Source organism: Nematostella vectensis, chromosome 8, assembly GCF_932526225.1.
Source record: "Nematostella vectensis chromosome 8, jaNemVect1.1, whole genome shotgun sequence".
NCBI classification, from domain to species: domain Eukaryota; kingdom Metazoa; phylum Cnidaria; class Anthozoa; order Actiniaria; family Edwardsiidae; genus Nematostella; species Nematostella vectensis.
In genome coordinates, this window is record NC_064041.1 from 2,356,182 (window position 1) to 2,378,139 (window position 21,958).

The following is a 21,958-nucleotide window of genomic DNA, read 5'->3' on the forward strand; positions in this document are numbered from 1 at the left end:
CACTTACAATGTAGAAATGCAACAAGCACTAACAGTGTAGAAATACAACAAGCACTTAAAATGTAGAAATACAACAAGCACTTACAGTGTAGAAATACAACAAGCACTTACAGTGTAGAAATACAACAAGCACTTACAGTGTAGAAATACAACAAGCACTTAAAATGTAGAAATACAACAAGCACTTACAGTGTAGAAATACAACAAGCACTTACAGTGTAGAAATACAACAAGCACTTACAGTGTAGAAATACAACAAGCACTTACAGTGTAGAAATACAACAAACACCAACAGTGTATTAAAACAATAAGCACAAAGCACAGTGTGAAAATAAAATAATAGAAGTCACTTTTACACGGTGCTCTGTTTAAGGCTATTTTATAGAAAAGAAACGTTAAGGGAATACCTTGAGCTCATCTCTATTGCTTCTAACCCCTTCACAGGGACCTCGTGGTATAAAGGGTGCCTCTGGCCTTCAGGGTGGACCTGGCTTACAGGTAAGTATTACAGATAGAATAACAAATCAACAACTATTTGTTTATAGTGGTACCTTATTAGGTGACCACAATCAGCAAAGAGACAATGGTCGCATAATTTTAATTAAAAGGTTGGTCACTTTAAAGATTTCTAAATACTGTTATTTTTGTGTTTGATTTTTTTTTATAATGGCCGATGAATAGGGGTTTTGTCGCTCTTTGGTCACTTAATTGGGGTGTCTAATATAGTATTAAAGCAAAAAAAAATAGGACTAGGTTAACGGCTTAGTAGAATTACCGCTGTACTTTTTTAATTCCATTTTTTTTCTCAGGGTTACCCTGGAAATCCAGGAACGCCTGGCAGTCAAGGACCTTCCGTGAGTTAGTCTTATTCTTCTTTTGTGTTTTGTCAATCACATGATTGACAGTTTTGATTGACAACTTTTCCAGGGCCCTGGAGGGTTCAAGGGACCAATAGGAATCACCGGACTACAAGGCGCAAGGGTGAGTATGCATGTTCGGAAGCCTGTCGGTAAAGCCTCGTATAACTGTCATCGGCAGAAGCCTCGGAATTGTATCGTCGTCGGAAAAAACACGGAATATTTCCGACGTCGAAGGTGCTATTTTCTGGTTATCAACGTTTTGTTATTAACGGCATAGTCGCCGTTATTGCCTCGGAATGGCATCGCCATTGATGTCGTATTTCACGATTTCTTATTCTGCTGGGCTACAGGCATGTTCAGTTGTGTCTGAACAAAGAGCATTTTGGTCTGAACCATTTTGTTTTCCTTAGAAGTGGAGTAAAGTAGGTTAAATCTATTTCTAAGTCATCAGCTAACCCCTGTACACATCTGACTGTCCTTTTGTTTCAGGGAATAACTGGCCCCCAGGGAGAGACCGGTTCAGATGGCGCCCAAGGTGCCCCGGTAAGAATATCTCAAAACGAGCACGAAAATGTTTAATACTCATTAACGTTAACATTCTCTTTGTTATAGGGAGAAGGTGGTTTACAAGGTCCTATCGGACTTCAAGGTCAACGGGGACCCCCGGTATGTATTACTCCCTCCCTCCACTTTATTTTACTCATCCAGTCCCTCTTACTTTTAATAAGACACGTACTTTATCTGACCATAATCAATATTTTTTTTTCTCCCGCTTTTCTCTTACCCCGCTTCACTTCTACCCCATATATTCTCTGACCATCATAATCTCATATGTTTTAGGGACCAAAGGGATCTCGTGGCATCGCTGGCGAGGCCGGACCAGATGGGCCAGCGGTAAAATCCTTGCATTTAAGATGGTTCAGATTAGTTTAAGATAGAAAGTTTGAAATAATGTTACTGTTTTGGAATTCTCGTTAGGGCGCTCAAGGGAAAGCTGGAGCGAAAGGAACAACTGGTCCAAACGGGGAGAAGGTTCGTGGCGTGAATTACTGAAACATATATGTGTTAATTGTGATTTCCAAAAAACCTTTTTCAAGTTGCCAACAGTTATAAAGTATCTTAAATTAACAGAATGATTGTTTTGTCTGTTTCAGGGCCCTGCTGGTTTAGATGGCAAGAACGGAATCAACGGCGAGGATGTAAGATATTCATTACAGTGCCCTTCTCAGCAACAGCTTTGTAATTGTTTTCATTAAATATTGGAAGACATAATGTGTTCGAAATGTGTCTCGAAATAACCATATAAAAAGTCTGATACTTTATTTACCAATTTGTCGGTGATGTATGTCTTGTTTCACTCTTTACCACAGGGTGCCCCTGGATCTGATGGAGCTCAAGGAAACCCAGGACCTCAGGTACAAGCGCAAACGCGTCTATTCTTCGCTTTCACACTCCGATACAAATGGAATATAACACTTGATATATAAGGAACATGATTGGAAACCTGGCTTTTTCAAGGGTGGATATGAATTTGTGTGTGTTCAGTATTCACGGGCGACAAAACTAAACAGGCCGTCTCTTCAAGCTGAACATATTACTTGAGTCGTAATCCAATAAAGGAAAACCACTAGGGATGCACACTCGTCTAAAACTATACACACTAAGTGGTGGGGTGGGGCGGGGCGGGGCGGGGCGGGGCGGGGTTGGGCGGGGTGGGGCTTGGATGAGATTCATGTTGACCCTCACCATAGGGGACTTGCGCTAAGAGATCACGTGGTCAAACAAAAAAATCAGAAATGACTTCCTCCGTCACACCAGACAACGACGAAGAAATAAAATCTTTAAATAAAACCAAACACTTTCTTAAAAAAATAATTTTGTTTTGTTTACTGGTGGTAGTTATAAATCACAATTTTGCATCAACACTAGGCCTTATCCAGGATCTCTTGTGGGTGAAGATTAAGGAATAGCTCCAATGTATCTGATCTTAGATAAGGCTGGGGAGAAGATAGGTCCCTTCTGGCTACGCCTATGATATCATATTTTTAATACGACCTGTTCTGGTTATTAGCGTTATAGTGATACCGTTTCTTACTATTTCAGGGTCCTACTGGCACTCGTGGTATTCCTGGCCCACAAGGCAAGAACGGAAAAATGGTACGGCTTACTCTCCTCTCTAGTGATCTTATCTTTAATTTCTAAAAATATAAAATGGGAGCTCCGTTAGGATTTGCATATTCAGATTTGGTTCTACGTTTACGGTTGAATCTTTATTTTTCTAAATATGTCAAGCTAAAAATAAAAACAGAACAATAACCATTTTGCATGTATTATTCCTTGGGCTAGATTCAATCTCTCCTCAATAATGCAGGATTGAAATGAATAAACTGTGGCCCATGAATGCCCCTCGCACTCTGGTCATATCCCCTTTGAAAGATTATAGACTCTTTGTTCCCATTCCCTCATCGTACCTAGGTATCAATAGAAAGATAGGAGCCATGCTGTACATTTAATGGCGACAGTAGCCCTGAACTGATAAACGTATTTTGAGATTTTTTAGTCCTCCGAATTAGCATCTAATTCTGACTTTCCTTCACTACAGGGTCCTGCCGGACCACGTGGGCCAAGCGGAAAGAACGGAGAACCCGGACCCCAGGTAACAAAGATATGTTCATGGTGTTCACTGTATTGTACAGAAAAACACGACATAGTTAAAAACATTCGATTTATGATAGCATGCATATGTTATATCAGGACAGACTTGTGGGTTCCACAGATGTTCTTGTTTTCTTCAGAGAAAATCCTAAATAATCCAGAAAAAAAGATACATTTTTGAGACTTCTAAAGGCTGTTAGGATATTATTGTATAGTAAAACATATAACTACTCAAGCGTTTGATAAATCCGTTGACCGTCAAAAATGTTTTCCGAATGTCGAAAATGTTTTACAAATGTCGAAAATGTTTTCCGAATGTCGAAAATGTTTTAGAAATGTCGAAAATGTTTTCCAAATGTTTTTCCAAAGTGTTCACTGCACAGTACTTTACCACTACTAAAACCGTGCTTATTTTGTTTCTTTTATTTCTAGGGACCAGAAGGTGAGGCAGGCGCGAATGGGGTCAGCGGTCCCAAGGGCGAAATGGTAAGCGTGCTTCTTATGCGCTATGATTCATACCACAATGTTATTGATTCATGTTGTTGTATTTCGCCAGGGCCCCGAGGGCGAAGCAGGCCAGCCCGGACCACCAGGCCCCCCCGGACCTAACGTAAGATCCCCCTCTAACAAAAAACATTCATCCTACATTCGTTATTGGCACCTTAAGGCGAAGACGGTAATCATGACGAAAGCATAAACAACAGAATGTATTAAGTTCAATAGCAGCCCGTAAATGCATCCTGCCCTATTAGGTTTATCATATTTCAGTCGTTACCAAATAATGAGGTAAAAATCGTCTACCGAGGAAGTGGACGGTTGCCTTTTTCATCTCTCACGAAGTGTAACAGCTGATTTAGAAATAATGTTCTTACCTATTTCTTTATCTTTTTCGTATCATTACGTTTAGCATTTTTTATTGCTAGCAGTTTTGAATAATGCGCCATGCGCTAACGCAGTTTTCAGTATCGTTGTCATTGTCGTAGTCGTCGTCTCTGTTGTGATTGTTGTTGGCGTCATCGTCTTAGACCACCATTATATTTTATAAGCTTCTGGAAAAAAGAGCCTCACGATTTTAGCCAAATTTGTTCATTACTCGTCTGGGAATAAACTAATAGAAAATGACTAAAATTTCGTCCAGTCACCAAAGAATTACCAATACCAGTATCCAATTCATTGCCTTCTCGCAGGCGTGTACTTAGCGAATTTCGCGTGGCCTCATTTTGACGCGAGGTGGCTGGAAAAGAGAAAAGGGGAGGGGTTGTCTTAAAAATGAAATGGCGGTCGCGAATCGTCGCGTCGCCTAGGTGTGCGCAAAAAACTCTGACGTAGACGTCTGCAAGTAGGCTATTGAATTTATTGCACCTTTTGTGACGACGAAAGTTTTATTTTTTTTACATTATCCTTGGCTTATCTTTGTTTTGTAAGATAACATAATGTGTTGCTCGAAGGGTGTCGATGGAAACGCCGGCAGACAGGGAGAGCCTGGGCCCAAGGGCAACGCCGTAAGTACCACGCGATACAGCGTGTAACCCGCTTTGCATCATGGATAGCATATGAATACCAAAATCCCCGTATTTGAAATTTATGCAGATTTAAGTAAGCCTATAAATGATGGATATATAATATAATTTCAATCAAATTTTTTTGTCAATATTTAAATGAATCAAATATCATTTATGAATTATCACACTTGCCCCGTGCTCCACGGTTATTTCCAAGCTTTCTTCAAATATATATTGCTATTTTTTAATGAAACAATTTCAAAGGAGTGGCTTATGGAGATCCTTTAAATTTCTTGTTAGGGCATGCAAGGCGCCCAAGGGCCTGCTGGTCGTAACGGCGCCAGAGGCGGACGGGTAAGGATACGTGAGCCAATCCCATATTGCGTGACGCGTGACATGATGTCCACGAACTATGGCCCGTCGTCACGCAATACGAGTCGCATAATCCCATTGTTTGTTTCTTCGTGATGATGGGGGTTGTGAGCGCAGGGGTGGCATCTACAAGAACGTTGAAATATTGTGGACCAATTTGTTCTTCACGTTTCTGTTCAGCGAGCTTCTACCTCGAACCTCTAGAAGACCATGTTTATGTGATGCACATAAAATACTATAAATACTATATCATGTGTGAAAATGACAGGTCTCGTGATTATATGTGACTATAATGTGTGTGAATTATTGACAGGTCTCGTGTTTATATTTCACTATAATGTGTGTATTATTGACAATGTGTGTGTATTATTCACGGGACTCGTGATAATATGTGACTATAATGTGTGTGTATTATTGACAGGTCTCGTGTTTATATTTCACTATAATGTGTGTGTATTATTGAAAGGCATTGTGTTTTTATGTGACTACAATGTGTGTGTATTATTCACAGGTCTCGTGATTATATGTGACTATAATGTGTGTGTATTATTCACAGGGCCCTGTGGGTCAGACCGGCCAACCCGGTACACCTGGTCCCGACGGCGCTGCTGTGAGTATTTACTGACGTCAAAATCAGCAGCACATGCTTTAAAATAAATATTCAATTTTTAAAAGAAAGGGCTCAAGAAAACAAATACAAAAGGCCAGAGAGAGTCTCAGTAGCAGGAAAAAGGTTCAGTACATCTTATCATTATTGGGAATGATATTTAAATATAGTGTTTATCGGAGAAGTCAAAACGAGGATTTGAAAAGGTGTCTGTAAATCGAGCTCTCTACTACGACAGTATTCGACAACAAAGAGCTGACCATTATTTATCAATTGTATAATTGATTGAAATTCGAGAGTTATAGCTGTTGCCTTATGTGACGAGTAAAGTCAGTTACCTCGCGATGTTTGCGATGTAGAAATAATCAACATTTTTTTCATATATTTATTGCTCATATGGTATGGTATGCTTGGTGGTCGAAACATATATCTTATATTATTTATATTGGTTGGTCTATGTGGCAAGTATAAATACTTTCTTCATTTTATTGACAGGGGGAACCGGGTGCCCGTGGACCCAGAGGCAAGCTTGGACCGGCCGGTGAGAGGGTAGGTTAGACTTCCAAAACTTATGATGTGCTTGTGTTATATTACCAGAACTTGTTCAAGTTAACTATGTATCAAAACGAGTTTTTTTTAGGAAGGTTAAATAGAAAATGGTTAACCTTGCCACAATTAGATACGCTGAGTATCTACAACTTTCAAACGTTCCCTGTATACTACTTACTACGGGCTTTGATTTATTTATTTGTCATCTTAATTACTTGAGTTACTGCCATTCATTTGGAATTGAAAATAAAGGATCAATTTCCGTGCTAGATTTCTCAAGCTTCAAGTTGCCCTTGCGTACTTCCTGCTATGCCTGCATTCCTTTATATTAAAAGCGAAAAACTCCGTACACACCAAAGTTATCGAAACAAAAATAAAGAAAAAGTAAGAAAAAAAGAATTCAAAGCGGTATGGTAGCGTAGTAATAGCATGCGAGGCTGCGAATAAAGTATTCTAAAAAGCGTTATGACAATTTCAGCCTGGCGCTGTTTGCAGCATTTCGCGAGGCGTCATAGTCACCAGTCTCTTTTGGGATGCCTTGCTTATGTGGCAAGAAGTGTGTTTCTAAGGTCACGTGGTTTGTCGTTGCAGGGTGAGATGGGTCCTGATGGTCCTGCTGGCCTTGCTGGCAGTCAAGGAGAACAGGTAACGCAATTTATCACGATTTGTCACGCACTTCCTGAAAATTCATTTGTAAGGTTTAACCACAGCCATTGATTTAACAGGCCCTGATCTTTATTTCATTTACCGCCTACAATCAATTAAATTTCTATTTCTATTTTTTAATTCCACTCAAGCTTGTTTGGCATACATTGACAAAGATGCTCGAATTGATATTTTGTTACCATGCATTAAAAGCTATTTTTTACCGAGTTTGACAATCGATTGATTTGTCTAAGTATGTTATAAAGAATATTTTTTGGAAGTATGGTGTATGATTAGGCTTGTAGTCAGTCAAGGAGAACAGGTAACGCAATTTGTCACGCACTCCCTGAAAATTCATTTGTAAGGTTTAACCACAGCCATTGATTTAACAGGCCCTGATCTTTATTTTATTTACCGCCTACAATCAATTAAATTTCTATTTCTATTTTTTAATTCCACTTAAGCTTGTTTGGCATACATTGACAACGACGCTCGAATTGATATTTTGTTACCATGCATTAAAAGCTATTTTTTACCGAGTTTGACAATCGATTGATTTGTCTAAGTATGTTATAAATGATATTTTTTGGAAGTATGGTGTATGATCAGGCTTGTATCCAGGATCTCTAAAAAGAAGGGCAATGAGAGAGGAGAAATGATCCCGCCCTATGGCCTTTGATCTTATATACTCATATGAACTCATTTCAGGGACCTCAAGGACCTGTCGGCATGAAGGGAGACAACGGACCCCAGGGGGGAGCGGTAAGAACAATTATTATATAACGGGATGTTACGTAATGTTGTAAAGATGGTTTTAATCTGCTTCTAAGGTTATTACACAGTAGTATCCACGACATCCTTAATATTATTGTTTAAATTGGTAAACGTGTTTTACATTTTCCACAGGGAGCCCCTGGACCTAGCGGTGGCCGCGGCGCTAATGGTCTCCCTGGCCCTCGAGTACGTTAAGAAAGCTGACACTGATAACAGTAAACACCCGCAAACAATATAAGAACTTAGAGATTAAGAACCTACAGCCTGGTGGGGAAGAATAGGTTCTTATTTGAAAGATGTTGTCAAAATTCTGATTTGCGGTTGTGAGAAAAAACTAGAGAGAAAATATACTTTTCATTCAATTTTTGTTGCATTGCATACTGTAGTTAAATACAACATTGATTCATTTGTTGTGCTCAACATTAACTGTTGTTGTTATCGTGAAAATGAAAAGAACAAGTTTTAAAAGAACCTAAACAGCCTGATTTTTTACACCGATTCATAAGAACCTATCCATCTTGATCTTGAAAAGTCTAGGTTCATTTACCCGAGTGTTTACTGTATCAATATTCTACCGACTTAAAACACTCATAAAAGTTTATTATTCAAAATTTTGAGAAACTTCCATGTTAAAATGATGTTTGTATAAGACTAGTAAAATAATGAGCTACCGGCACACACACACACACACACACACACATATATATATATATATATATATATATATATATATAAATCAGGGGATTTCCCCTGATGAGTGGGCAACCACGAAACAGGCCTGTAGGGAAACCTATGTAGTTTGTATTTTTCTCAAACCAACACTATACAACACCGCTCTACTTTCGAGTATTGAGCACTTTCTATGAAAGCCTTCAACCATCATTTTATATATATATATATGGAACTGTTGCGCCGACCAATTACGAGCCAAATTGAAACTGTAAAATATAAACAAGTCTCTGTCTAAACTCTGGCTTTGATTCGTCAGAAGACAATTAATCCATACTTATTTGTGGCTGTTCACGGGTTTACTTGACACGCTATAAATAAAACACAGCTAAATGCAGGCATTATGTTTCAAGAAAACATCGAAACTTTTAAAATGTTTTCAGCATAGCAGTATATGAATTATATAAATATTTTGTATAAAAAATCTCATTGACAGTTCATAACTTGTGTTTTTTTAACTTTCAGGGCTCTCGAGGAACTAAGGGCGAGGCTGGTCCACCTGGCCCAAATGGTCCAAAGGTAATGAAGCGATGCAGTATTCCAGCTATTCTTCGCTTTGGTTGATTATATTTGTTATGTTTGATCTTTCAAGTTACAAAAAGTGGCATTCCACTGCGTGTTATTCATCGGCGATTTTCTCTCATGTTGTTTCTAGGGCAACGTTGGGCCTGCTGGGCAAGTGGGCAACAACGGACAAGACGGCACTCCTGTGAGTTTGGGGTTTTCAAAATGTTTTGCTGGACACTTTTTTGGTTTAAAAACTATACCTTAAGCTGTTACGATTTTTTCGTGAATATCTCCCGCGCGATATATAACAAGTTTTTATTTGCATTCAGGGCAAAGATGGCGTACCGGGCACCAATGGCGGCAAAGGACAGCCTGGGCCTCAGGTGAAGGATTTCATTACCTTTCTGGTATTTAGTGACTTCAGCAGCCAAAAAAAAAAAACATTCAGACAATCCAGGGCAGACTCCTGAAGGAGTCATTTAAGAAACGAAAGCAGGAGTCGACAACCGTTTTTTGGTGAACCATATCTATACTCTGGTAAACGAACAACACTATTTGGGTGTTTGAAAATTGAAAAGTATAAATAAAAATGAATGAAGAACTAGCTTGGCATCGGGGTACTAGTAGAAATACCCGTGGGATAAGAACTGGTCGAATAACGCTAGTGTTGGTTTTAGGGTCCCAATGGAGAGGCTGGACCACCCGGACCACCAGGCACCCGTGGAGAGGCGGTAAGAGATATTGTATTTATTTGGATGAAAATTATTATTATTATGACCACGTGAGGGTTCACGGCCCTTATCAGGAAGATGTAGGCAGCCTTTAGAAATCGTGTTAACTCTTCCATGAGCCTGTTGTGCTCGACGAAGAATACCGCCCGATTCCTGAGTCTTATCTTTGCTTTTGCAGGGATTACCCGGCCCTCGAGGTCACCCTGGCGGAGTTGGTAAAGTTGGTCTCAGGGTACGTACGAAATGGGTATTTACCTGAATTTATTAATTCTTACAACACGACAATCCCAGGACACCAGAGACGTGCCGGTAGTGAACATTTTGATTGACCTTATTTTAAGAGAAAGATGCTGAAGACTTAAAAAGTGTTTTTGAGAAGTACCTCTAATACCTAACACTTAATACTATCATTGATTTCGCAGGGCGACAGAGGCAAGGATGGACGTGACGGTGAACCTGGAGCCTTGGGCCCGCGAGTATGTATCTTACGATACGGTATTGGATATTCCAATCATGAATCAAGCTATTTTGTACAACCAAGAGGGATTTTGGTCCCATTTCTCATTTAACCGCATCTCCCTGCGCAAAGCGAGTTCCAATTATAATGCATTCTATTTTCACATGTCAGGGACCAACTGGTAACAAGGGAGAACTAGGCAGAGCCGGACGAACGGGAGATCAGGTCAGCCATTAAACGTAACGTCACTTTGAGGGGCTGCGCCATGAGTTTTTTTGTGGGCCAAGGACTTCTCAACAATCCGCTATTAGAGGAGAAACGAGAGCTATCAATTAAAGGGGTGGTTGCATGAGTTTTTGGTGGGCTAAGGTTTACTCAATAACACACCATTTGAGGAGAGACCAAAGCTTTAAATTAAAGGGTTGGTGTCATGAGTTTTTGGTGGGCCAAGGTTTACTCAATAATCCACCATTTGAGGAGAGAGGTAAGCTATCAATTAAATGGGTGGTGTCATGAGTTTTTGGTGGGCCAAGGTTTACTCAATAAAACACCATTTGAGGAGAGAGGTAAGCTATCAATTAAAGGGGTGGTGTCATGAGTTTTCCGTGGGCGACGGTTTACTCAACAACCCGGCATTACAGGAGAAAGGAAAGATGAGGATAGTCGAAGACGCACCAATGAGACTTACTATGTGAAGTCGTATAATGTCAATGCCAATTACCTTATATGTCCTTTATACCCTTTATTACATTATCTAAGTGCAAAACGTGACCCAAATTATTAAACGTGTAATTCGAAACATGATACATTATACACACTTATACGGTCAAACGTTAATTTAAATATCGGTAATATGGCTACTCGAAATATGGCAGGTTCGGTGAAACGTAGCCAAGTCTTGTTATATTGTTAGTATTTAAAGTATTTAAGTATTTAACTCAAAGAAAAGTGGTAACTGGCTTATCACCTATCCCGGCTCTCTTTTGTCTACAGGGTGTGGCCGGACGTCGTGGGGTTACTGGACAACCTGGGCTCAAGGGAGAGAAGGTGAGACGATATTCTAGGGCTCAAGGGAGAGAAAGTGAAATGATATTCTAGGGCTCAAGGGAGAGGTGAGACGATATTCTAGGCTCAAGGGAGAGAAGGTGAGATGATATTCTAAAGCTCAAGGGAGAGAAGGTGAGATGATATTCTAGGATCATGGAAGAGACGGTGAGATGATATTCTAGAGCTCAAGGGAGAGAAGGTGATATGATATTCTAGAGCTTAAGGAAGAGAAGGTAAGATAATATTCTAGGCTCAAGGGAGAGAAAGTGAGATGATATTCTAGGAAAATTATTATCATCATGAAGAATTTTTAGAATAATGACGTTTTTCTTTTTGGATTTAATACAATGACTGCCGTTTCTCTTTGTATTTCTAGGGTGAGAGCGGCAATAGAGGAGCCCCTGGAAACGTTGGAGCCACCGGTGCAATGGTAAAACTTATCCATATGATTACTCAGTGGGACCCCGCTCTCATTTCAGGCCCGTACCCAGGGGGGGGGCAGGGGTGCAAACGCACCTATCCTCCCCCCCCACACACACACAACGGCTGAAAGTCCACTTTTGGTTCTCAATAGACGTGCTATTTGTAGACAAACTAAAAAATCATAAGCTAGATCACTCTGGTAAGCTAGATCACTCTGGAGCCAAATCCGATAATAAACGTCCCGTGAAGATACTGCAAAGGCATTAAAAATCCCTTTTTGTTCTTTAGGAGGTGGTTAGATTTTTATCAGAGAACTCCCTCCCTCCCTCTCCCCTCCTGGAAAAAAAGGTCCACTTTTTCGGATTTCGAACCCCCCCCAAGAAAAATCCTGGGTACGGGTCTGTATTTCAATCGTTCATAAAGCACCACGTTTTGAAGGACAGTTATTTGAACCCGCTTGATAAGGATACCCCCTAATGACCGGTTTTTTCATCCTAACTGGGTTTTATTGTATGAGAACATTTTCTTAGATAAACGGGTTTCACTGTATGAATACAGTTTTATGGGTCCCAATGGTGTCCTTATTAACGGGGTTTCACTGTATGAATACAGTTTTATGGGTCCAAACAATGGGGTTCCACTTGATAAATACAGTTTTTGGTTAGCAACGATGTCCTTATTAGCGGGGTTACACTGTGTGTGGACAGTTTTTGGTAAGCAACGATGTCCTTATTAGCGGGGTTCCACTTGATAAATACAGTTTTTGGTTAGCAACGATGTCCTTATTAGCGGGGTTCCACTTGATAAATATAGTTTTTGGTTAGCAACGATGTCCTTATTAGCGGGGTTACACTGTGTGTGGACAGTTTTGTTTTTCCCAACGTGTTTATGCTACGCAAGAAAGACAAGATGCTGTCTATGAAAATAGAAACATGTGTCTCTTTTTTATTTCATTAGGGCGTGGCCGGTGCTCGTGGAGAAAAGGGAACAACTGGAAGAGGTGGAATGAAGGCTAGTACTGATGGTTACTATTTGGAATGAATTTGCAATAAATAATATCTCTTTGCGCAATAAATATTATCCCTCTACGTTAAGCTTACCTTGTCATTTTACGGTACATTACAACGTGCTTTATTCCAAAATGGCTGGTTTTCACAAATCATCCGAAATACACTTTGGTTTGCATTGATTGTATGTAGGCGTGTACTGATGCAGCACATAGCAAAGCAAAATTAGAATGCAACTAAAAGTAAATAAGTGCATTCCTTTTCTAACGATCTCACTTGTGACTGATCTTTACTAGGGAGAGACTGGAGATCAGGGAGCTACTGGAATCACGGGAGAGGTTGGAAAGGAGGTAAGTTGTTACGATATGATTCTAAAGAAAACTGTCTTCTTTGTGACAGAAATTTTTTTTAGCAGGTTCTTTTCATAAAAGTTCAACACCGTCATAATCAGTTTTCCTTTTAACTCTGCTGACCCTGTTAATTTAATCGTTCGGTATTTAACTTTTAATTTGAAAACAATAGCCATGTTTTAAGCAAACACAGAGACCTTACTTTTAAATATGAATTACTGCGACCAGAGGGGGGTCAAGAGCAAAAATGTATAACGTTAGTGCGCTAAAGCAAATTTGAAGCAAATCCATATCCCATGATCATAGGACTTGACATTAATGCTCTTAGTGTTTTCCTTAAATTGCTTCGTGTTTAACAGGGAGAGCAAGTCGTCAAGTTTGCCTTTAAAGGTTTGCTTATAATACTTTGTATTTGACAGGGAGAGCAAGGCGTCAAGGGTGCTCGTGGCGGCGGAGGTGTCAAGGGAGAAAAGGTATGACTTCGGAAGGATTTTTACTTTTACTTTTTTAGGCTGTCTCTTGAGTTTTCCGTAGGCCACGTTTTATCCACTCTTCCCCCATTTAAAGGGAGATATAAGGCTGTACTGAGGAATAATAACTCGACAATTTGTGCATTTTTGTGCAGAGTTTCTCCAGTCGCTCAAAGTTTGTACGCATTTTTAAGACCCTATCATTTATTGTTAGGGATATCGTGGAGAACTCGGAAAAGTTGGACCATCTGGGCCTCAAGGAAGGAAGGTAAGTCGATGCGAACTGTATCATAGCCAAAGCCCCATTTTATACTTCTTCATAAAGAGTTGGTTGAAAAAAAAACATAAATTAATCCAAGCATGTGAAAGAGAAAGTACCAGAAAGCGATGATAAACACGCGCGAACATTATGGCTCGCAAACATTCACAGGATTACAGTAGCAGTTGTCTTGCAATAACACCAACACTCCATAATACAAACCCTCCATAACACCAACCCTTCGCACACTCAGATTGGTTTCTTTTTTCTTATACAAATACAAACTGTTTGGTTGATCATTGTTACAGTATATATCTATTGTTAGGGTGATCATTGTTATAGTATATATTGTTTGTTAAGGTGATCATTGCTATAGTATATTTATCTATTGATAGGGTGATCAAGGAGAGGAAGGTGGCCGTGGCAAAAGAGGTCTCAAAGGCCCTCGGGTAAAATGAGTAGTGAAAATGTCTGTCCATATATAGCGCTTGTCATAAACATGTAATTGACTACCCGTGTGTCAAAACTAGGCTCCACGCTTGGGGCTCCTGCCGTGCAGAATCTACCATTTGTGTCATTAATACATTCAGGTTCGAAGTTGATTCAGAAGTCGCACTTTATAAGAAGCGTTTAATAGCTTCCGAGTAGTCAAAGTTGACTTGATGCGGAGTTTCTGTTGCTAATATCAAAACACAACTGGCGCGGCCCTTCTCAGCGTGGTGCCGACCTTCATTCTGACGTGATGTAATTTATACAGACGTTAAGCTGTTTATGTACCCCTTTAATCCAACAACTAGATTCGGCACGGCGAAAGCGTGACGTATGACACGGGCGTTAGAGGTATATTTTCTGGCAATGTGGCTATGGAAAAAGTTTCCCATTTACTCTGTATGTAGTATAGTTATGCAATTTCCTTCTCTCTTGTTTACAGGGTTTCAAGGGTGAACCGGGTCCCCCAGGTCTACCCGGCGAGCAAGGCCCCCAGGGAAAATTTGGTGGCTTGGTAAGCAACCCCCTAACCTCCTCGCAAAAAAATAAAACAATATAAATATCGACATAATATAACATGACATGCATCTAACATACATCTTCTTTGTCTATTTCAGGGTATCAAGGGCAGCGTCGTAAGTTAATTTACAGCGTCTGTTTTTAGGAATTGATTAATTTAACTTAACACATGTTTTAACGATTTTTCCTTTTGCTTTGTAGGGAGAGTTTGGCCCAAAGGTGTGACGAACTAATTTATTTCTTTTTTTTGGAATTTATCTTATTATTGTTGAACGTAATAAGGTACTTTTCTTTCTTCTAATACATTTTTTTATTTCAATTTTTAGGGCAGACGTGGACCGATGGTAAGCATACCGTTACCAAAAAGATCGTCAAAACGATTATAACGAGTATTATTTTGATACAATTTTGCGTATAAATTGTACACTACAGTAATTCCTTATCGCACCAATTATCATCTAGACATCTAACTTATGCTTTATTGTGATTTCTAGGGATTGCCTGGACCCCCTGGTCCTCCTGGCCCGGCAGTAAGTAAAACCAAGATAATATCGGGGAATACAATTATAAAGACGTTAAAGCTAATTTTTGATTGAGTACAGAGGCTAGTTAGAATCTTAGAATCAAAAGGCTAAGTTTTCCAAGGCACAGAAGGCGTGCATGGATTAATAGTTAGGTCCAGTGGAATGATGAGGCGAGGAGACCTTTTATTGCTAACAGAGGCCTGTTATATTTGTATTTTGCAAAGTACAAAAAAAAGGCCTCTGCAGCAGGGAAAGGCGAATTGTGATTAGATGTAAAATATACACATATTTCGATGAAGTAACTATAAGAAGAATGAAAATAGAACGAGGTTTGACTTGACAATGTTGTTATTTTCGTATATATTTTTTAAACAACGGGGGCCTCAATGGAATGTTATAAACAAATAAAAGCTGTGGTTCTTCTAACCAAGCAGTGGAGGCATTCGTAATTTTCCAGTCTTGAAGTCCATACTTATTGTACTAGATTAATGTGATAGAATGGGTGGGTAAGGAAAAGAAGGATGGTTTGGGTATTGTAGGGAACAATACTAAAAACTGGTTTGGTTTGGGAAGAAATAGGATTACAATAGGATCTTATGGACTGAAGCAAGATAACGGGTGAAGAATATTTAAAAGTGTGTAAGAGTTTGAGTGTAGGAGTGTAGGAGGAGTGTAGGAAGAGGAGTGACTGTATTGATTTCTCTATTTGATCTGGGTCGAACTGGTTTGAAATTTGATAAAGTGCCTCTTTCTTGAACTATGGTATAGGAGTTTTAACTTCTAAAAGATTGTCAAGTCTGATACATTTCTGTTTTTTACAGGCCGATAGTCTATTTAGTGGAGCAAGCTTGGTGAGTATTATTCAAATGAATTAAAAGAATTAACAGGCCACTTGCAAGTGGAAGAGTGATTATATTGTTATTAGGGAAAGCTCGAAAATAGTCCATATCCAACCGAATAAACAATAAAAACTTTCAAGGCTTATTAAATGACCTTTCAACTTTTAGATAAATACAATTTTGTGGTTTGATTGTTAACTCGCGTTAACTAATGGAAATGTATTGAAAATCTTTCGGTACATGCTGTACGTTCACTGAAACCTTGAACTTGAATAGAGCCAACAAGAACTTCCGGAATCTAATTCATAATCGGAATCTAATTCACAAAAAAATGATTCCTTTCTATTAATTACACTTGGATGAAGTAAACAGAGATATTTTGCCATTAAAAAAATCCAAGACATTGATATTTTTTTTTTACTTTTCCAGGGTGGCGCAAGCCAAAATGGAGGCAGTAATGTAAGTAACAGATTATTAATGAACCAAGGAAATATTTAAGATTTTATAATGTTACTAAAACACTGTTGTTAACTATGCAGTTGGGAGATGGAGGTTTTGGCGGTGCTAGTCATGGAGGTGAAATGGCAGTAAGTTCTCCGACAGTTCTAATATATATACACTTATCTTTTAAAACCCATTGTCAGCGCGTTTTAAAAACAGCACTTGCCAATATTATCGGGTCTCGATGCTTTAAGGTAATTCCCTTGAAATAGTTCTACAACCCAGAATTTTTTAAAACTTGGCATAAACAATATTGAAGTTAAGGGCTTTCAAAAAATGTCATAAAAAACTGCGGGTACCGACCTCGTTTTCACAACAGAGGGGCGTAGAGTTGACGCGTTTTTACTGATCTCACTAAAAGACATTGTTTTCGCCATTATTCATACGGTAAAAAGCGCCATTTTGAAGTATTTTTACGGCTTTTAAGAGAAATAACAAAACTTCTACAACCCAACTTTTTTCTTCTTTCAATATATCATTTCTCGTATATATTTAACTATTTGAGCAAATAAAAAATGGGGGTAACCGACTTCGTTTTTCTGTCAAAGCGATTTTAAGTAAAAAACGCGCGCCTTTTGCTGTGTTTTCTTGTACAACTGTGGCGCGCGCGCACTTAACCCTTTCACTCCTGGGTACTTTTGAGCACCATTGTAAGAAAAACAGACTGAAAACAGAAACCTCCCCCCCTATTTCAAGTCCAACACTACCAGTTAAGCTAAGCTACCGCTGACCCAAGACGGTATGCCTTGAAGTTTCCAACAGTGCACTGCGGCACCTTTTTTTTCTAGCGACGGCACTGCTACAGCCTGTTGCTTACAACAGTTTGCTTGTAATTTGCTTAAAAATTACAGCTTTTTCACATCTGGAGAGTGCCTTAGGACATCATAAAGTCTGTTTGGGCATAATTAATGCTGTGCTTATGGATGTTTGCACGCTGAGGTTGATTCAATGGGATTATTCCTTGTCTGAGCTTCACCAAGTGAGAAAGGAATTTTCTGGTCAATGGCCTCATACTCTCCAATGTGGGCCATCTTTGCTACCCAACCTTATTCAAAAATTGTTTTGAGGCTTATTCTGAGTTCCTTGTACCTGGAAATGTTTTGTTTGGCTTCGGGGCAAAATATAAAAAAAACTGTTATGATTCTGGGGGAGGAGATTGCTTGCCTGTCTGTCAAGGTGTTTCCAAGACTTCCATGATGCAGTGCAGGCATGCAAAATAGGCTAAACATGGTGACTCGCTTCTAATGGAGGTTCTAGCATTGATTATTGTGACTGATTGCCGTAAAATGGGACCTGACGGAGCGCAATAAAGGTATCTTTTGGTGACTTGATCTGTGTTTGCTTGTCTCTATTTGTAGTTCGGAATTTTGTGGGTTTTTTTGGTAAGAAATGTTTCTAAGTTTAAGCATTTGTTTACGAATTGGTCAGAAAGTAAGGTTGATTTTTTTACAAAAGAGTCAATTCTATTACATTGCTTAGATGCACTTTTGAAGGTCGTCTATGCCTTGGATGAATCTATGAGTATCCGGGTCTGGTGATGTTTAGTTTGCATTTTTGACGTTTTGGAGTTGGGCCTATATTTTACAGGCGTCTCAGGGCGTTATGGCAATGAAAGACTTAATACCGGAAAAATTCGAACAAACAGAGCGCGCCACGATGCGCAGAAGGGGTGCGCAGTGGAATTCAAGGGAATTACCTTAACTGATAAATCGTGCGAATATATTTTACTCTTTTATATTTTATTTTTTTATATATTAAGCTTACAAAAAATTTATACTAACTCAGTCAAAGCTGCTGAATCGCCAATTCAAAAGTGACATTCTTCGCAACTATAATGGCAAGGTTATTGGCCTTCCAATTGTATTGTTTGGAGATCTTTCAGGCACAGAATTCAGGCACAGTTTCCCTCGGCCCAGTTTCTTTCAGCCCAAAGAAACTTTTATTGTATAATCTGTATAGCAATATTGACGATTCACTGTTGCTGCTGCAGGGCAGTCTTGGCTCCGCTGGCTCCTCTGGCTCATCTGGGTCATCCACAAAAGGCAACGGAAGAAGAAAGAGGTCTATTGAGATGGAGGTGCGCAATCTTTATCTGTTCAACCATCTTACTTTTAGGGCCTTTATAAGGGGCTGTTAATCGCCGATGCGTGAAAACATTGGTTACTAAAAACTGGAATTTATTTGAAAATCAGAAACACACACAAACAGACGTACAGAGACTAAAACAAAAATTAAGATGACGTCTTCATTGAAACACTTCAACAGTTTTTTTATGCAGATATCAATTTGAATGTCTGCAATCCTTTGTTCTATTTATTTATGCATTTATTTTATATTTGCTGCCACTGTGTAGAAGCATGCTATATAAAACATTTACCATAAATGTTCTAATTAAATTTCGATGGTCCGAGGGGGGCGTTCAATAGATAGGAGGCCTTTATTAGAGAGGGGCGTTCTTTTCAAACAATAACAATATAACAAGTGGGGTTCTAGTCTCAGTCAGGATCTCGTTGAATTAAAGCCTGCGTAACCAGCGTTTCTTGACTTTAAGCAAATCTTACCCGGTAGAAAACTCGAATTAATGAAATTTGATTTTTATACCGATATTCCTATGTCGTTTGTTTTAAGCTGGGAAGGAGAGTAAGGGTGGACGTTCATTAGATAGGGGCGTTTATTAGATCATTTATGGTCATCAGAATAGTCCAAGACCAAGCCCAAGTCCTCTCCGGAAAAAAAAACACTTAGGGGTGATTTAAACACGATCGGTAATCCAGCCTTCGCTTCTACAAGCTGAATAGTCTATAATTATTATATTTTCTTGTGCTCAGGCCGTCCAATCCGAAGAACAGTATAAGGAAGCCATCATAGAAGCCAGCGTACTTTTCGACAAGATTGTCCTTCCGGAAGGAAAAAAAGACAGTCCAGCCCGCACGTGTCGTGAGTTGATGACGCTCCGAAAGCACCTGCCTGACGGTACGTACCCTGAGAAAAGGTCAACTAATTATTTTATACTTGGACGAAGAATCAATATCTGCCGACGGCGACTTTACTTTTTTGAAAGTAAAGGTTTAGCTAATGTTTTCTCTGCCTGAGTATAAAATCTAAGTATTTTTTTAAAGAATTTGTTAAACGTTTAGCACCAAAAGCGAAATCATTTTGATTTCGTCACACTGTCCTAACCGTCGCTTTGTCACATGATAAATTGCCTAGCTTCTAGGAACTCTTTGCCAAACCTAATAAAACAAGTAATACAAGTAAAACAAATATGCAATAGGTACAAACAAGTCAGCCTGTCGAAACTTTAGATGTAATCATGTCCTTCTTACAGTATTTGAATATTCATTTTAGGAAAGTACTGGCTTGATCCAAACCAAGGCGTCATTGAAGACGCCTTCCCAGCATTCTGCAACTTCACTGCTGGAGGGCAGACGTGCATCTTCCCCGTCAAAAAATCGGTATTTCCATAAACGTTATTAGCGCAAAAAATGACAACTGTCACACGTAATTTAGCTGTATGACGGACTGAATGGAGTGGGGAGCACAAAGTGCATCTCCCCTTGTCTAAAAAACGGTTAACTCCTATTAAAAGAACGTTGTCACATTTAGGCGAGCCCGATAGGACGACTCAAAATGAAAATACCCGAAGAAGTGTTCTAGCGTTTTTGAGCACTAAAATGTCCAACGCCAAGTTGTTTTTAAATCGAACGATTAATTCTCATTACAACAAAGTTTATGTGTGGCATTTGTTACGCGTGCTTCGATTGGTCAACAACTCGAACCAGTTTGACTGGGATTTATTTGTTGAATTAAGCACAATCAATATATACTCATTTTATTTCTTTCACTAAGAAAGCATTTAAGAAACGTTGCACAAAGCCAATTTTAAAAGGGCAGCTAGCCAAGTGGAATTTGTTCTTGTGTTGCGGAATGTATGCTGAGCTTTCTGGGCCACCGTAGTTACAAGCGCTCACGCCATTTCAAACCCATCCGCTCCATCCTTGTTTGACCCAGTTTAACCGTTTTTAAAGCTGATCAAACCGGAACAGAAGTGAACGGAATATCGCTGAATATTTGATGATTTTTACACATCATCTCAGGTTTAGGCAGTGTATACTGTAAATTATTCCGGTTGGCATTTCGTCCTGTAATATCGAGGTGTCCGTAATAGCGGGTTGTCCCAAATGCGAGTATTGACTGCAGCTACTCGTACTTGTTTGGAAAAAATCATGTTTCGTGAGGGTGAATCCTTGCAAATGGTTGGTCGGTTGGAAAAAAGGATAACTATCTAGAAGCGCAAATAAAACTCACAGCAACAAATCCGAATTGAATTTCACTAATGACAGCAATAGTCAAATGGAATAGTAAAATAACGCATTTGATGTTTGTTATTAGGGTAAATGGGCGAAGACGTCCAGTGGAAAAGAACTATTCTCTGCCATAGAAACTGGATTCAAGGTATTTGGTACTTTGGTATTTTATTAAGTGGAGCAAACAATAAAAAATGTCATTCTTCATATATCCAGCCCCACGAATGTTTTATACGATAGTCGCTTAGTAGCACCATTCTGCCAATCAGAATTGCACATTTTTACATTGCCGTTTACTACAGATTTCTGGATAAACTAGGTCTGACTTTGGTTATCTACCTTATATTGAAGCCCCCAAAAATATGCAAACTAAATATACACATTTTATTTAAGTTATATATGCTAACTCTTCACAAATGCATGTCTTTTTTTTACTCCCATGGCAAATAATATATATATTTTTATTTCAGTTTGTTTACGAAGCGAATCCTGTCCAATTGAAATTCTTAAGAATTCTCAGCCGATCAGCTTCACAAATCTTCACACATGATTGTCCACAAACCAAACCGTCTCTTCATCTTTTTGGCACAAACTATAAGGAGTTCCCTAGTGATCACAAAGAGTGCCAGGTAAGACAGGATATAATACGTTTTTTCTCAGCACCGCAAAACTAGCCAGAGGGGTTGGCCTTTTGTCCTTCTTTAAACCGAAAACCTATCAATTTTTACAATACGACGCGCGCTACCGAGGCACTTTTCAGAAGTAAGTCAATAAGCACGCGAGAAACGTGCTTGATCCTGATTGACGCGGACTTCAATAGCCATTCAGCGACGAC

General features: G+C 39.2%; 1 protein-coding gene across 1 annotated transcript in view; it reads left to right on the top strand.

Annotated features, from left to right (window-relative positions):
- LOC5516737 (collagen alpha-1(I) chain) overlaps nt 1-21,958 on the top strand; it is a 39,866-nt gene that overhangs the window by 17,360 nt on the left and 548 nt on the right. Inside the window, exons 30-76 of the mRNA XM_048731237.1 lie at nt 445-498; nt 810-854; nt 928-981; nt 1,350-1,403; nt 1,473-1,526; nt 1,701-1,754; nt 1,839-1,892; nt 2,015-2,059; nt 2,231-2,275; nt 2,964-3,017; nt 3,463-3,516; nt 3,948-4,001; nt 4,072-4,125; nt 4,964-5,017; nt 5,318-5,371; nt 5,946-5,999; nt 6,492-6,545; nt 7,137-7,190; nt 7,899-7,952; nt 8,097-8,150; nt 9,159-9,212; nt 9,349-9,402; nt 9,530-9,583; nt 9,878-9,931; nt 10,110-10,163; nt 10,354-10,407; nt 10,560-10,613; nt 11,382-11,435; nt 11,812-11,865; nt 12,816-12,869; nt 13,162-13,215; nt 13,635-13,688; nt 13,900-13,953; nt 14,340-14,393; nt 14,876-14,947; nt 15,051-15,068; nt 15,154-15,171; nt 15,279-15,296; nt 15,447-15,482; nt 16,298-16,327; nt 16,745-16,774; nt 16,855-16,902; nt 18,807-18,893; nt 19,645-19,789; nt 20,165-20,271; nt 21,209-21,271; nt 21,594-21,752. Of these exons, the coding sequence (XP_048587194.1) occupies nt 445-498; nt 810-854; nt 928-981; nt 1,350-1,403; nt 1,473-1,526; nt 1,701-1,754; nt 1,839-1,892; nt 2,015-2,059; nt 2,231-2,275; nt 2,964-3,017; nt 3,463-3,516; nt 3,948-4,001; nt 4,072-4,125; nt 4,964-5,017; nt 5,318-5,371; nt 5,946-5,999; nt 6,492-6,545; nt 7,137-7,190; nt 7,899-7,952; nt 8,097-8,150; nt 9,159-9,212; nt 9,349-9,402; nt 9,530-9,583; nt 9,878-9,931; nt 10,110-10,163; nt 10,354-10,407; nt 10,560-10,613; nt 11,382-11,435; nt 11,812-11,865; nt 12,816-12,869; nt 13,162-13,215; nt 13,635-13,688; nt 13,900-13,953; nt 14,340-14,393; nt 14,876-14,947; nt 15,051-15,068; nt 15,154-15,171; nt 15,279-15,296; nt 15,447-15,482; nt 16,298-16,327; nt 16,745-16,774; nt 16,855-16,902; nt 18,807-18,893; nt 19,645-19,789; nt 20,165-20,271; nt 21,209-21,271; nt 21,594-21,752 (2,640 nt within the window). The remainder of the gene's footprint in view (nt 1-444; nt 499-809; nt 855-927; nt 982-1,349; nt 1,404-1,472; nt 1,527-1,700; nt 1,755-1,838; nt 1,893-2,014; nt 2,060-2,230; nt 2,276-2,963; nt 3,018-3,462; nt 3,517-3,947; nt 4,002-4,071; nt 4,126-4,963; nt 5,018-5,317; nt 5,372-5,945; nt 6,000-6,491; nt 6,546-7,136; nt 7,191-7,898; nt 7,953-8,096; nt 8,151-9,158; nt 9,213-9,348; nt 9,403-9,529; nt 9,584-9,877; nt 9,932-10,109; nt 10,164-10,353; nt 10,408-10,559; nt 10,614-11,381; nt 11,436-11,811; nt 11,866-12,815; nt 12,870-13,161; nt 13,216-13,634; nt 13,689-13,899; nt 13,954-14,339; nt 14,394-14,875; nt 14,948-15,050; nt 15,069-15,153; nt 15,172-15,278; nt 15,297-15,446; nt 15,483-16,297; nt 16,328-16,744; nt 16,775-16,854; nt 16,903-18,806; nt 18,894-19,644; nt 19,790-20,164; nt 20,272-21,208; nt 21,272-21,593; nt 21,753-21,958) is intronic.